The following is a 15,328-nucleotide window of genomic DNA, read 5'->3' as shown; positions in this document are numbered from 1 at the left end:
AATGAGAGATCCGTTCAAACCGGCTATTTATTTTCCTTTTTCCGACATTGTACACGTTGCATTTTAGCTTCCTGAACTTCTCCAGCCTCTGTGACTCTAATTACATTTCCATACCAAACAATGCCGTTTCTGTCATGCAATTGCGGTCACTGCTCACTGGGCACACGCTGGTTGAACCAACGTGGGATAGACTGTTTTGGCCCAATTTTTCTTTCCCGTCCTCTCATGACATCAATATTGCTTTTTACGACTTCGTTGTGTCATATGGAAGATGAATAGCAGTGGATGTGATACGCCCAGCTTCATTATGAAACAGTATGAAAAGCAACAATGCCTGTAGTACGCTATTGTCATCTTGTTACGCATTCGTTGGACATGTGAGACAAACAATGTTTTGATTTCCTTTTGGCAGGGACCTCTATCACAGCCAGAAGTATAATTGCTTGTAATTACTGACCTGAGAGAGAGGTGTGTGTGTGTGTGTGTGTGTGTGTGTGTGTGTGTGTGTGTGTGTGTGTGTGTGTGTGGCATGGCTCTAATTTCTATCTCTGATTTCACTGGCATTATTTGTAAATAACCTGTCTAGCAAAAAAATACTTTACATGCCTGAAATTTGATGCAAATCTGGTTTTAGTATGCGCATTGCACTGGGAACAATAAGCTACTGTGTAGTACTGGACCTAAATGTAGGGCCCGACGTCCTGCATAGGCTGGTGGGGTATAGATTGAAGTCAGGCTTCTATTAAAGGTACACGACTTGTTTACTTTTAGTATTTCAGTCCCTGAAGACTTGAGTCACGTGATAGGGCTACTTCATAAAAACATATCTGAGTCAGTTTAAAGGGGTCCATCAATGTCATTTCTTTGATATTTCTGCATTCGAGCATTGACGATTTCTGTTTTGCCTCGTAAATGTTGGGTTGTCGACAATTAGCTACGTTTCTAAATCTCTTTAAGTAAGTCACCCTCATTTCAAGTCATTGCGCTTTCGGCTCTGTTGCTGAAGTACAGAAATAGACCCATGGAACCCGCCTTGTGGTCAGAGCCTACCTGTTAGTTGCCATATCAACCCACCATCAATCATCCCAAAACCCGTTGTCAAACCCTCAGGTGGAGAGGCTGTCCCACGTCCAATCAGAGAGCAGGGGCAAGGCTAGAGGGAGAGAGGTGGGATTATTTAGAGAAATGTAGGAGGGATTCAGAGAAACGGATCAGCCAGAGAGAGAGAGAGAGAATGAGTGAAAAGAGAGAGGGAGAGTGTGTGTGTGTGCTAGCGAGCCAGTCTTTTCAGAGCTAAAACATGGCCGGCAGCAGGTTCAGTGTACAGTAGATGTCTCTCCAATTTGCCAGCTCTGTTTGAGAGGCCAGCAACTCTTCTCGCCATGCATATTCTACACTCAAACTGCGTTATAAGGTCAGAATTTTTTTTTCATTTTTTGGACTCACTTTTTGTTTTGCAGGTTAATTGCACTGTGCCTGTGTTGTTTTTGAGGGATGGTACATTGCTACAGTAATGTTGCTTGCTTTGCTTTTTGAGCAGAAAATTGTATTTTTATTGCATTTACATTTTTATCTTGGTGTTGGGGAATCAAACCTTAGGGAATCAAATCTTGGGGAATCAAACCTTGGGGAATCAAACTTTGATTTTGCTATCTGATTCACACAACTAAGTGCTGGAACTTGCAAGATCACATTGCAGTTAAAATAAAAATAAAATATGAATTAGTCCTATTGTGCAGTATGTTTCTGCAAAAGCACTATGTGCAGTAATTCCCAAGCAGTGTGGCACAGTTTAAAACCTGCTCGGCTGCCAACTCCTTACATAATTGTACCCAAATGAAGCGTTGTTTTCATAAGATAGGGGCTCTTCAAAAAGCTTCCCTTTAGCTCCACGACGTACCATACGTATATACAAATTCACACACAAAATGTTTCCTCAGCTTCTGGCGTTGGGTATTAGCTAACCTAATGTAGCAGGTCCTGACGAGAAGGAAAAAAAACTCAGGGGAGGTTCTCGTCTGCACTTTTGAACCAATCCAGTAAATGTGGAGGAGGAGTTAGGATGGAGTGTCACCTTATTAACCTCTGACAGTGGAAGTCACGTCACAGGCTTAATTTCCCCTGTTTCCGACCCACAGAGGGTGGATATTAGGCCCGGAACAATACCAGTATCGCGATACTTAGTTTCCCAGCGGAGATGGACCATGGTGGGTCACATGATTCAGGTCTAGCTAGCTGAGAGCATGCTGGGTTTTTGGGGGCTACAGGCTTCCTCGTTGGTCTGTCCGTCCGTAGGCCCGGGACGATACCAGTATCGTGATACTCGTTAGTATTGTGCCAAGGAAACAAAACACAAAGTGGATTTAACTTCTTTAGGAAAACCGCACTAATGTTGAAAACAAACTATTGTTGAAAACAAACTATGTTGTCATCCAGTCACATGTAGCCATTTTCCAAGCTATAGCGCTCAGTATTTTAATTACAGCAGGTTTTTAAAGGACCAAAGAGTTTGTCTGCTTTGTGATTTCATTTTTGCCATGTACCAAGTATCGCAATATTTTTTTTCCATCACGGTGCTAGTGAGTATTAGCCTACACTGCAACCAAGCCAACTGCAAATGGCTCCTTGAATTGAGTTCCTACAAGGCACTTGGCCCCCCCTCACTTAGCCTCCCTCCATTTGAGTGTGAAATAATTGATGTTTTTGTTGTTGAGGTGGAAAGCAGTGCACAGAGTAGGTTTTTCCTTCTATTTCACTCTCTCTCTCTCTCGCCTCAGCAGAAGACTTGAGCTGTGTGTGAAGCTCTGAAGGCATCTTTTTATAGCCGGCACAACAGAGAGTTGAGAGGGGGCTGGACACTAGGTTAAGGCTAGCTACTTCTGAGGGTTCCGCTACGGTGTTAAGCTTATTCATCTCTGTCGTCTTGGCTGTGATGGTGGAGGTTGTGTTTTCATTCAAGTTATTTCTGAATTGATTGCCTGTGAGGGTGATTTAGATATGGAGGCTTGGCAGGCGGCAGTAGTATCCCTTTATTCCATTTCTCTATAAAACATTTAAGAGTTGACTTTAAGACTTTTAATTCAGTACTTTAAAGGGGCTTTCTGCAGTTGCTATCCATTTTTGGACGTATAAATGAATGATATGTACCCATTTATTCTTGAATAATATACCTCGTCAGAACCCCAAATATAAGCTTGTTTTAGTCCAATGTTTGTAAAAAAGGTAAATATAAACCAACACGGTATAGCCTCAACATGGTTAAACTGTCATTTTGATATCATGGATAGTCAGTCCTTGCATCCATGGCTCTGTCTAAGAATTTGAGAGTGGTTACATTTCTCCAGCCCCATCCCTCAGCTATTCACCAAAACAGTGGCGGGGTGTCCACTTTGTTAGTATTTGAACTGGAGATTGCCCCTTTAAGGCTTGATCATGCTCACTGTGGCACCGAAGTTACTATAATTGAAAACAACTCATCCCAATTAGGAAGCCAGTGAAACAACCACTTATGTCCTTAGGATTCCCTTAGCAATGACGGATCGCTATTTGCAGAGAGGGAGAGATAGTCCAGACAAACGAGTGTCCAAATTGACTTTAGTAAGCTATATCAGGTTTTATACATTTTTATGGAGTCCCACTCCCCTAGCAGACCTCGAGCTGGCATTAAAGAGCTTCTCATGGTGCAAGAAGCTGAAGTGCTCAGGAGTGTCTGGAGGGCTGCAGAGGGACCCCAGGGAAACATTAGTGTTGACATCTGATAGATCTTACAGCATTACTTATTAGTGCACTCTCTCCCAGGCTAAGTGTGCTAAGTTCTCCTGTTACAGAGCTGTGTGTGTGTGTGTGTGTGTGTGTGTGTGTGTGTGTGTGTGTGTGTGTGTGTGTGTGTGTGTGTGTGTGTGTGTGTGTGTGTGTGTGTGTGTGTGTGTGTGTGTGTGTGTGTGTGTGTGTGTGTGTGTGTGTGTGGTGTGTGTGTGTGTGTGTGTGTGTGTGTGTGTGTGTGTGTGAACGACCGATCGGTTCGGACTATATTTTTGGCCGATATAGCCCTTTCCTTAAATAAACAATTCCTACTCTATTGACTATCGGCACAGTCAAGGTCCCCTTTATAGTGTATAGTATAGTTTTCTAAACCAGTTTTACTCACGTATTGCTCTGAGCCAATGGCTGCATCGCTGGCTAGTGCCCCACTAATACTGTACATAATTAAGACACTTGAATAATGCGACACTGCATTTTAAAACAGTTAATTTATTTGCTGTTAGGCAAAACAATGTCCATACAGGCTACAACACTTTACAAAAGTAGAAGATACCGGTAACCTGCTAGCTCTATAATAAACAACATTCACAGAAAGCTAACTTTCCCAGCTAGCTTCAGCTAGCTAGATCTTACAGCTGAAGCTAACATGAATTCACAACCCTAGAACTTTATTTGCAAACCATAACGCAAAAATATGCTGATTGACACCGAAAATGTAAGCTGATTGTAACCAAAAACCTTAGAAAATAAGAGATTTTCTACTTCTATGCAAATGTTGTTGATCAGTAGGATAATGTAAGATTGTTTCCACACACACACAATTTACCCAGTTTATCAATAGAGATTTACCATTCAAATAAATGATTACCATTATGTTGTCATGGTAGGTAAAACAAAGTCGAATTGATTGTATGATTGTATTATTGATTCATTAATGGCCGTCTGGGAAATGTTGACATAACATTTTTCAAATGTAATGATATTGAAAATTGTAGGTGTGTATTTGTGTGTTGCCGACAGTGTGTGCGTTTGCGCATTGGTGTATGTGTGTGTGGTTGTCGTTCTTGCTTTCCCCTCCCATGTAAATTGAAGTGGAAGGGCAGACATTTTCCCCACCCCAGGCCCTTAACTAGAACACTGCTATAGTCCTGAAAGATTCCTGTAGGAGAACTGGCAGGTTGAAACATGCAAAGAAGTGGGGGACGCTCAATCAACGTGAGTCGAGGTGCAACCCAAAAAATGAAATCCCCATTGAAGGGCTGAAACGTTAATCTTTTAACCTTGCTTAAACAAAACAATACATTTTTATGGTGAGCGAGCGTTGCGCCTTTTCCGTTTCAAGGATAAAATATGCAGACATGTCCTCCACTCTGCCTGTGTTTTAAATTCCTGGGTCCTCCTTTACACATACACTCTAAGCCTCTCTCTCTCCCCTCTCTCTCTCTCTCTCTTCTTTTCTCATTCTGCAGGTGGATCGATGGCCCGAAAAGGAAAAGAAAGAGCAGCTCATGTTCGGTGAAGAGCATGTCTGGTAGGTACAGTTACGGTACACTTACAGCCATTTGCAAACAAAAACACTATGTAAACAATGTACTTACTGTAAGTTCGATTTTTCCAGCCTTAGAGTCTTCAACTCTGCAAAAACTCAAACCCGAATTGTGTTCCCAACCTGTCACCTGGTTTGTACGTTGTGTGCTTGTGTGGGAAACACAGATGTCACAGGTCATAATTCACTGGCACATTTTGAGTGTGTATTTATCACCTATGAGGAGAAACAAGGGAGCCTGAGCCACATCTTTCAGCGGTAAACGAGAGCCAGCCGCTCTGCTATCTTTCTTCCTGCAGTAGACTGCAGTCTCTGATTGACATCTTAAAGTGCCGGGAGTTGAGAGAGAGAGCAAGAAAAACAGTTTAGAGGAATCTGTGTCATCTGCCGAGATGCCAGAAAACATCTGAGCTTGTCACCTCCTGAACGCCAACTGGGCAGATAGGGCTGTGACGATACTAGTATTGCAATATTTTTTCCATGAAAAGAAAAAGCTAACACAAAGCATACAGTACCAATCTTTTTGGTCCTTTAAAAACCTGCTCTATGTAAAATATTGTGTGCTATAGCTTGGAAAATAAATGTTTCCAACATTAGGGCTGTTTTCCTAAAGGAGTGAAATCCGCTTCTTGTTTTGTTTCCTTGCCACGATAGTAACGAGTATCGCGATATTGGTATCATCCCGGGCCTATGGACGGACAGACCAATGAGGAAGCCCGTAGCCCCCAACAACCCAACATGCTCTCAGCCAGCTAGACCTGAATCATGTGACCCACCATGGTCCATCTCCGCTGGGAAGCTATGTCTGAGCCGGGCTTTGAGGGGTGGTGGGGCATAGTGCAGGTTCTTATTACCTAAGTGCTATTGGCACATGGCATGGCACCCTCAACCTTTTTCAAAAGGATTTTATCATCTGAAGAACCCACTAAGGAAACGTGTAAAAAAAAAAATGTACAAAAAAAAAGGATTTAGAGAAGTGGTTTGTCCCCAAAACAGTATGTCAGTAAATACAGTATGTCATTTTGCCTGAATTTGATTTTGAAAGACTTTATTTCATCTAAATGTATCTAAATAAAGTGGAGTATTTTTCTGTGAAGAGAGCATTGACTCTTCTATTTTGCATTCATTGAAAATAGATTTAAATGTCACTTTTCTTTTCTAAACAGAAATGAAGGGATACGGACAGACTGGGTCAGAGAATACAGGTCAGTTACCTACATACTTTTGGGTCGGAGCATTTCAACAGATGGTACTGTACTTCAATTGAGCTATTGGAGAAATAGCAGCGGGTGTGGGCTTCAGCAGCACTATTGATTTTGGCTCTGGTTCCTAACAAAACCCCCACAGACTGGCTTGTGAGACTGGGCATCCCTGTCCTGTACTGCCTTGTCCCTGTCCAGTGTCCACTCCTCTGCCTCTGGGAGAGCCAGACTGACACTTGTAAGACTGTACTCAGTGTGGGCCGGACACACGCATATAAACACCTTTTTACTTTCTCTAGGGAGAACCGGGACTAGTGTAACACGGGGCGAAAGTAACACGCCCATTTTCTCAGATAACACAGACGCTAGAATGACTTAGTGAAGTCAGCACAGTCCTAATGTGGAGGACGACCCCCCCTGCAAAAAGACAGCACAATCCAATCATGTTTCGCAGAGTTATCAACAAAATGGTTTTGAGCGTTGTAAGTAAAAATAACGGACCCGGAAGTGTTTTTTTGGTTGTACAGTTGTGTTTAGTTGTTTTTAGGCTCCAAACATATTTTTTCTTAACCCATGTAGTGACTAAATGACGGCATAGGTTTCAAGTATCATGCTAGTTGGGGTGGCAGGTAGCCTAGTGGTTAGAGCTTTGAGCCAGTAACCGAAAGGTTGCTAGATTGAATCCCCGAGCTGACAAGGTAAAAATCTGTTGTTCTGCCCATGAATAAGGCAGTTAACCCACTATTCCTAGGGTGTCATTGTAAATAAGAATTTGTTCTTAACTGACTTGCCTAGTTAAACAAAGGTTACATAAATAAAATAGTTGGTCTTCGGTGTTAGCCTGGGAGAAGATATAGGTGTCACGTTCACTGTCCTCAAACTCCCTGTCGTAAATCAACCAAGGCGCAGCGTGCTGGTAATTCCACATCCTTTATTGAAGTGAAACTGAACAAAACAATAAACAGGTAAACAGAAATGAGCGCGACGCCACTGTGGCGCACACAAAACACACACAGAAATGATCATTACCCACAAACACAGGTGGGGAAAAGGCTGCCTAAGTATGATTCCCAATCAGAGACAACGATAGCTGGCTGCCTCTGATTAGGAACCATACTCGGCCAAAACACAGAAATACACAACATAGAATGCCCACATCACACCCTGACCTAACCAAAATAGAGGAAATAAAACGGCTCTCTAAGGTCAGCGCGTGACAATAGGAGAGATGGGTGAGACAAAACCCCTCACTATTGTCATTGGTTGCACTAATTGCACTGTTTGTCTACATAACCTGGTTCAAGTATTCATGACATTACCCTGAAGAAGGCACAGTGATGCTGAAACGTTGGTGATTTACCCAGTAAATTACTGGCCGTTTATATATGGAGTGTGTCACTCTTTATTTTGATAGTTTATAGTTTATTCGCCTTTAGTCAGCACCTCCACACAAAATCGTTTTTCTGGGTGTGCGCCAGCTCATGTTTTTTTTTATGAGACAAAAGTAAAACAATGTAAACTGATGACCTGGATTAAAATAAAATAAACGTTTAAGCACGGGCCATTGTCTCCTCTAGTTCATCTTGTTTTTATAATGTTAGTAAAATATCAGTATGAATGTTATATAAAAATTATGGAAATTATATATGACATTAGAATTATGCCTTTATCGACAGGTTAGTGGTTAGAAACATGTATCTTTATGATTCTGGGGGTCAATTACCTTCTGTCAAGCTATGGAAATGTGATGAGCGTGATGAGTTTGCCGTTTGTGAAGAGAATAAAGACGTCTATTCTATTAAGACACGAGGAGCGCGCATGACAAGGACAGCTGGAGCGTGCCTGATTGGTAGGGCTAAACATGAATAGTAAATTGAAAATTGTGAAAAACATCTACATTAAAGTGAGATGGGAAAAGTATGGTTAATATGGCTATTATGTCATCCAGTTTAGTCCGATTTTAATATTGTACGGCATAATATTGTTGTTGCGTAACATTGCGATGTTCTAACCTATAGCATTAGTTATTCAAATCGACAAAAACATGACATTAGGTCTGATAGTATATTTGTTGACAGTAACGAGCATTACAAGGCAGAAACATGGAGATAAGACTGTTACAGCTGTTACTTCCATCCCAAGGCTGTTTTACTCCCGCCCCGTCGGCAGGTACAAAAGTAATGTTGCGGTAGTTCTGTTCTCGGTCTATGTCATTTCAACTCACTGACCCTAGAAATGAAATTACAGTTGCTAATGGCAGAGGACATATATAAGTTGTTTGTCATAAAATATGGTCTCTCCGGCTCTATCGATCTCAGAAAAAGGGAAAAAAAAGTGTTACTTTCGTCCCGCACACACACACAAACACACTCCTCCACCATGCAGCAATGCAGAGAGAGGAACCCACACAGACAGACAGACAGCACTTCTTGGCTCCCTAAACTGCGTCCAAGGATCTTCCATTGGCAGTGTATGTGTTTGTGTAACGCGTAACCTTCTCCCCAGTCTCACAGCTATACATTTTATTAAATGGCGTGTCTATGTGCTCCCTCACTAAATCTCAATGTTCTGTATGGGAAAAGTACAGATTGTCCTTTTTCCTGAGGTGGCTGGTAAAGACTAGAAGAGCGCTGGGCTGAATAAGGGAGGAGAAAGAGAGAGGAAGGAGATAGAGGCTGGGTAGTGAATGTTTTTTGGGGGGGTTTCTACTCAGCAGCGAGGCAGACTATTGCTTTGGAGTGGCTCTCACAGTGAAGGGTACTTGTTGGAGTCTCTCTGCCCAAGTACAATTGCTCAAACGAGGATATGCATTTACGGACCTACTCCTCCATTACAGGCCAGGAAAAGACAGACAGACAGTACAGAATAGGATAACCTCTCTCTCAGGCGAACAGACGCATTAACGCACACACACATTGTCACACAGTCATCTCCTCTAGTGGTTTGTTTCCTGACTCATGTGATGGGGTCCGTAGGCCAAGGTCTTAGGATAAGATCATTACTTTTTCTTTGACTGTCTTCCATTGTATCTGTTTGGACCAGGCTTGGGGTCAATTCCATTTCAAAGCCAGTCATTTCAGAAAGTTAACCAAATTCCAATTCCACATTTTCCTCATTGAAAAGAAGTGGAATTGTAATTTCAGTGTACTTCCTGAGCTATCTGGAATTGAAATGGAATTGACGTGAACCTGGTTTGTACTTTATATATTGGGAGATATCTATTACACATCTTGAAACCTCTGTTTACAGCATCAGTACTACGTGGCAATAGTGAACTTCAGGACCTGACGTCATACTCTCTCCTTCTCCACCTCTCTCTGTGTTGCAGGGTACATCCCCAGCTACCTGGAGAAGGATGAACCGTGTGTGGTGTGTGGAGACAAGGCCACTGGCTACCATTACCGCTGTATCACCTGTGAGGGCTGCAAGGTGAGACACACAGGGCATGCACTCCCTATAGGCCACTACTTTTGGATGGAGCCTGCACCTTTTCTTTTTACTTTAAGCACTGGGTCACTTGTGGAGAAGGTTGGGACAAGGTCAGGAGACACTAAATACAAAGCTCAGGTGTGGGAAGAGTTCATCACAACATTAACCACAAATTAACAAGGGCATTCACCTTCATTTGTATAGAATTCAGGCAAGTAAGGATAGATACTCTACTTTTGTACTGTACACACACTCGCTCACGCTCTACCTCGCTCACGCTCTACCTCGCTCACGCTCTACCTCGCTCATCCTCTACCTCGCTCACGCTCTACCTCATTCACTCGCTACCTCACACTCACACTCGCTACCTCACTTACGCTGTACCTCACTTACGCTGTACCTCACTCACGCTGTACCTCACTCACGCTGTACCTCACTCACGCTCTACCTCACTCACGCTCTACCTCATTCACATGCTACGTCACTCACTCGCTACGTCACTCACTCGCTACGTCACTCACTCGCTACGTCACTCACTCGCTACGTCACTCACTCGCTACCTTACTCACTCGCTACCTCACTCACTCTCTAACTCCCTTTGACAGGCACATTTAAGTAAGTGCCTTAGTGAGCAAGTTGGTGTGTGACAGACACACATACACAGTGTGACAGCTTCCACAATATTGACAGTATGTCATCTCTATGTCAGTTCTGTCATCTGTTTTCCTCACTGTAGTCCAAGTGACAGCCTGACACCCTCCCTCTGCTTTCCACCTTCAGATCCTACTCACCCTCTGTCTGTCTCCTTCTCTTTCTCTCTCTCTCTCTTCTCACCCTCTGTCTGTCTCCTTCTCTTTCTCTCTCTCTTCTCCCGCTCTGTCTGTCTCTCGCTCTCTGAATTTTCAATTCAATCCAAAGGGCTTTATTGGCATAGGAAACATGTTTACATTGCCAAAGCAAGTGAAATAGGTAATAAACAAAAGTGAAATAAAAAATTAACAGTTAACACTCACAAAAGTTCCAAAGGAATAGAGACATTTCAAATGTCATATTATGCATATATACAGTGTTGTAACGATGTGCAAATAGTTAAAGTACAGAAGGGGAAATAAATACACATAAATATGGGTTGTATTTATTTACAATTATGTTTTTTCTTCACTGGGCGCAATTTTCTTGTGGCAACCGGTCACAAATCATGCTGCGGTGATGGCATATGTGATGGTATACTTTGGTATTTCACCCAATAGGAGTTTATCAAAATTTGATTTGTTTTCTAATTCTTTGTGGGTCTGTGTAATCTGGGGGAAATATGTGTCTCTAATATGGTAATACATTTGGCAAGAAGTTAGGAAGTGCAGCTCAGTTTCCACTTAATTTTGAAGGCAGTGTGCACATAGCCTTTCTTCTCTTGAGAGCCAGATCTGCCTCCGGTGGGATCTCTCAATACCAAGGCTATGCTCAATGAGTCTGTACATATTCAAAGTTTTCCTTAATTTTGGGTCAGTCACAGTGGTCAGGTATTCTGCCACTGTGTACTCTCTGTTTAGGGCCAAATAGCATTCTAGTTTGTTCTATATTTTTGCTAATTCTTTCCAATGTGTCAAGTGAGTTTTCTTTTGTTTTCTCAAGATTTGGTTAGGTCTAATTGTGTTGCTGTCCTGTGTGTTTTTAATTTTTTATATTTTTTTACCAATTTTAACTGCAGACTTGTTGTTTGTATTCATGGATTTTATAATGTCATATGTTTTTCTCCCAACACCTAATAGCCTATTTGAATTTGCGGTCAGTATATTTTAACATTTCATTTAGGATACCATCAACACCACAGGCCTTTTTGGGTTGAAGGGTTTGTATTTTGTCCAGTAGTTCATTCAATGTAATTGGAGAACCCAGTGGGTTCTGGTAGTCTTTTAATAGTGATTTTAAGATTTGTGTTTGATCATGTACATGTTTTTGCTGTTTGTTCTTTGTTATAGAGCCAAAAAGATTGGAGAAGTGGTTTATCCATACAGCTCCGTTTTGGATAGATAACATGTTTGGTGTGTTCCAATTTTCTCAGAAGTGGTTAGATTCTATGGATTCTTCAATTACATTGATCTGATTTCTGACGTGCTGTTTCTTCTTTTTCCATAGTGTATTTCTGTATTGTTTTAGTGATTCACCATAGTGAAGACGTAGGCTCAGGTTTTCTGGGTCTCTTATGTTTTTGGTTGGATAGGTTTCTCAATTTCTTTCTTAGGTTTTTGCATTCTTCATCAAACCATTTGTCATTGTTGTTAATTTTCTTAGGTTGTCTGCTTGAGATGTTTTGATTTGATAGGGAAGCTGAGAGGTCAAATAAACTGTTTAGGTTTTCTACTGCCAAGTTTACACCTTCACTATTGCAGTGAAATGTTTTGTCCAGGAAGTTGTCTAGGAGGGATTGTTGTTGCCCAAAAAACAATGGGTAGGTTTTTACACTACTTTCCTTCCATCTGTAGCATTTCTTAATATCCACATCCGGCGCCGACAGAGATGGCCGCCTCGCTTCGCGTTCTCAGGAAACTATGCAGTATTTTTATTTATTTTTTATGTATTATTTCTTACATTGTTACCCCAGGAAATCTTACGTTTTATTACATACAGCTGGGAGGAACTTTTGGATATAAGAGCAACGTCAACTTACCAACATTATGACCAGGAATACGACTTTCCCGAAGTGGATCCTCTGTTTGGTCCACCACCCAGGACAATGGATCGGATCCCAGCCGGCGACACAAAAGAACAGCGCCGCAGGAGGGGCAGAACAAGCGGTCTTCTGGTCAGGCTCTGTAGACGGGCACATCGCGCACCGCTCCCGAGTTTCCAACTCGCCAACGTCCAGTCTCTTGACAACAAGGTAGACGAAATCCGAGCAAGGGTTGCCTTCTAGAGAGACATCAGAGATTGTAACGTTCTTTGTTTCACGGAAACGTGGCTCACTCGAGACACGCTATCGGAGTCAGTACAGCCACCTGGTTTCTTCATGCATCGTGCCGACAGAAACAAGCATCTCTCTGGTAAGAAGAAGGGCGGGGGGGTGTATGCCTTATGATTAACGAGACGTGGTGTGATCATAACAACATACAGGAACTCAAGTCATTTTGTTCACCTGACTTAGAATTCCTCACAATCAAATTCCGACCGCATTATCTACTAAGAGAATTCTCTTCGATTATAATCACAGCCGTATATATCCCCCCCAAGCAGACACATCGACGGCCCTGAAAGAACTTCATTGGACTCTATGTAAACTGGAAACCACATATGCTGAGGCTGCATTGATTGTAGCTGTGGATTTTAACAAGGCTAATCTGAAAACAAGGCTCCCTAAATTTTATCAGCATATCGAATGCGCGACCCGGGCTGGCAAAACCCTGGATCATTGTTACTCTAACTTCCACGACGCATGCAAAGCCCTGCCCCGCCCTCCTTTCGGAAAATCTGACCACGACTCCATTTTGTTGCTCCCAGCCAATAGACAGTAACTAAAACAGGAAACGCCCGTGCTCAGGTCTGTTCAACGCTGGTCCGACCAATCTGATTCCACACTTCAAGATTTCTTCGATCACTTGGACTGGGATATGTTACGCATAGCGTCGGACAATAACATTGATGAATATGCTGATTCGGTTAGCGAGTTTATTAGTAAGTGCATCGGTGATGTTGTACCCACAGCAACTATTAAAACCTTCCCCAACCAGAAACCGTTGATTGATGGCAGCATTCGTGCAAAACCGAAAGCGCGAACCACTGCTTTTAATCAGGGCAAGGCGACCGGAAACATGACCGAATACAAAAAGTGTAGCTATTCCCTCCGCAAGGCAATCAAACAAGCTAAGCGTCAGTATAGAGACAAAGTAGAGTCGCAATTCAACGACTCAGACAAGAGAGGTATGTGGCAGGGTCTACAGTCAATCACGGACTACAAAAAGAAAACCAGCCCCGTCGCGGACCACAATGTCCTGCTCCCAGACAAACTAAACAACTTCTTTGCTCACTTTGAGGACAATACAGGGCCACTGACACGGCCCGCTACCAAAACCTGCGTGCTCTCCTTCACCGCAACCAACGTGAGTAAAACATTTAAACGTTTTAACCCTCGCAAGGCTGCCGGCCCAGACGGCATCCCAAGCCGCGTCCTCAGAGCATGCTCAGACCAGCTGGCTGGTGTGTTTACGGATATATTCAATCAATCCTTATCCCAGTCTGCTGTTCCCACATGCTTCAAGAGGGCCACCATTGTTCCAGTTCCCAAGAAAGCTAAGGTAACTGAGCTAAATGACTATCGCCCTGTAGCACTCACTTCCGTCATCATGAAGTGCTTTGAGAGACTAGTCAAGGATCATATCACCATCACCCTACCTGACACCCTAGACCCACTCCAATTTGCTTACCGCCCCAATAGGTCCACAGACGATGCAATCACACTGCACACGGTCCTAACCCATCTGGACAAGAGGAATACCTATGTAAGACTGCTGTTCATCGACTACAGCTCAGCATTTAACACCATAGTACCTCCAAACACCTCCAAACTCGTCATTAAGGGAAGAAGTGAGGGCCCTCGGAGTGTGGTGTCAGGAAAATAACCTCACACTCAATGTCAACAAAACAAAGGAGATGATCGTAGACTTCAGGAAACAGCAGAGGGAGCACCCCTCATCCACATCGACGGGACAGTAGTGGAGAAGGTGGAACGTTTTAAGTTCCTTGGCGTACACATCACGGACAAACTGAAACGGTCCACCCACACAGACAGCGTGGTGAAGAAGGCACAACAGCGCCTTCACCAAAAACACTCACAAACTTTTACAGATGCACAATCGAGAGCATCCTGTCGGGCTGTATCACCGCCTGGTACGGCAACCGCTCCGCCCACAACCGTAAGGCTCTCCAGCGGGTAGTGAGGTCTGCACAACACATCACCGGGGGCAAACTACCTGCTTTCCAGGACACCTACACCACCCGATGTCACAGGAAGGCCAAAAAGATCATCAAGGACAACAACCACCCGAGCCACTGCCTGTTCACCCCGCTATCATCCAGAAGGTGAGGTCAGTACAGGTGCAGCAAAGCTGGGACCGAGAGACTGAAAAACAGCTTATATCTCAAGGCCATCAGACTGTTAAACAGCCATCACTAACATTGAGTGGCTGCTGCCAACATACTGACTCAATCTCGAGCCACTTTAATAATAAAAAATTGGAAGTAATAAATGTATCACTAGTCACTTTAAACTATGCCACTTTATATCATGTTTACATACCCTACACTACTCATCTCATAGGTATATACTGTACTCTATACCATCTACTGCATCTTGCCTATGCCGTTCGGTCATTGCTCATCCATATATTTTTATGCA

At 43.0% G+C, this 15,328-nt stretch overlaps 1 protein-coding gene across 6 annotated transcripts in view; it reads left to right on the top strand.

Moving 5' to 3' along the window:
* Nucleotides 1–15,328, top strand: part of LOC106579329 (thyroid hormone receptor alpha) — a 151,290-nt gene that overhangs the window by 122,049 nt on the left and 13,913 nt on the right. For 3 of the 6 annotated variants that reach the window (XM_014159155.3, XM_014159153.3, XM_014159152.3), the window contains 3 exons: nt 5,232–5,293; nt 6,475–6,513; nt 9,839–9,939. In XM_014159155.3, coding sequence (XP_014014630.1) covers nt 5,232–5,293; nt 6,475–6,513; nt 9,839–9,939 — 202 coding nt within the window. Of the gene's footprint in view, nt 1–575; nt 1,415–5,231; nt 5,294–6,474; nt 6,514–9,838; nt 9,940–15,328 lie in introns of those variants that run through there. The other 3 variants (XM_014159157.3, XM_014159159.3, XM_014159158.3) reach the window with 3 other exon arrangements.

This window comes from Salmo salar, chromosome 19 (assembly GCF_965601325.2).
Source record: "Salmo salar chromosome 19, fSalSal1, whole genome shotgun sequence".
NCBI classification, from domain to species: domain Eukaryota; kingdom Metazoa; phylum Chordata; class Actinopteri; order Salmoniformes; family Salmonidae; genus Salmo; species Salmo salar.
This window is presented reverse-complemented; position numbering and strand designations above follow the sequence as displayed.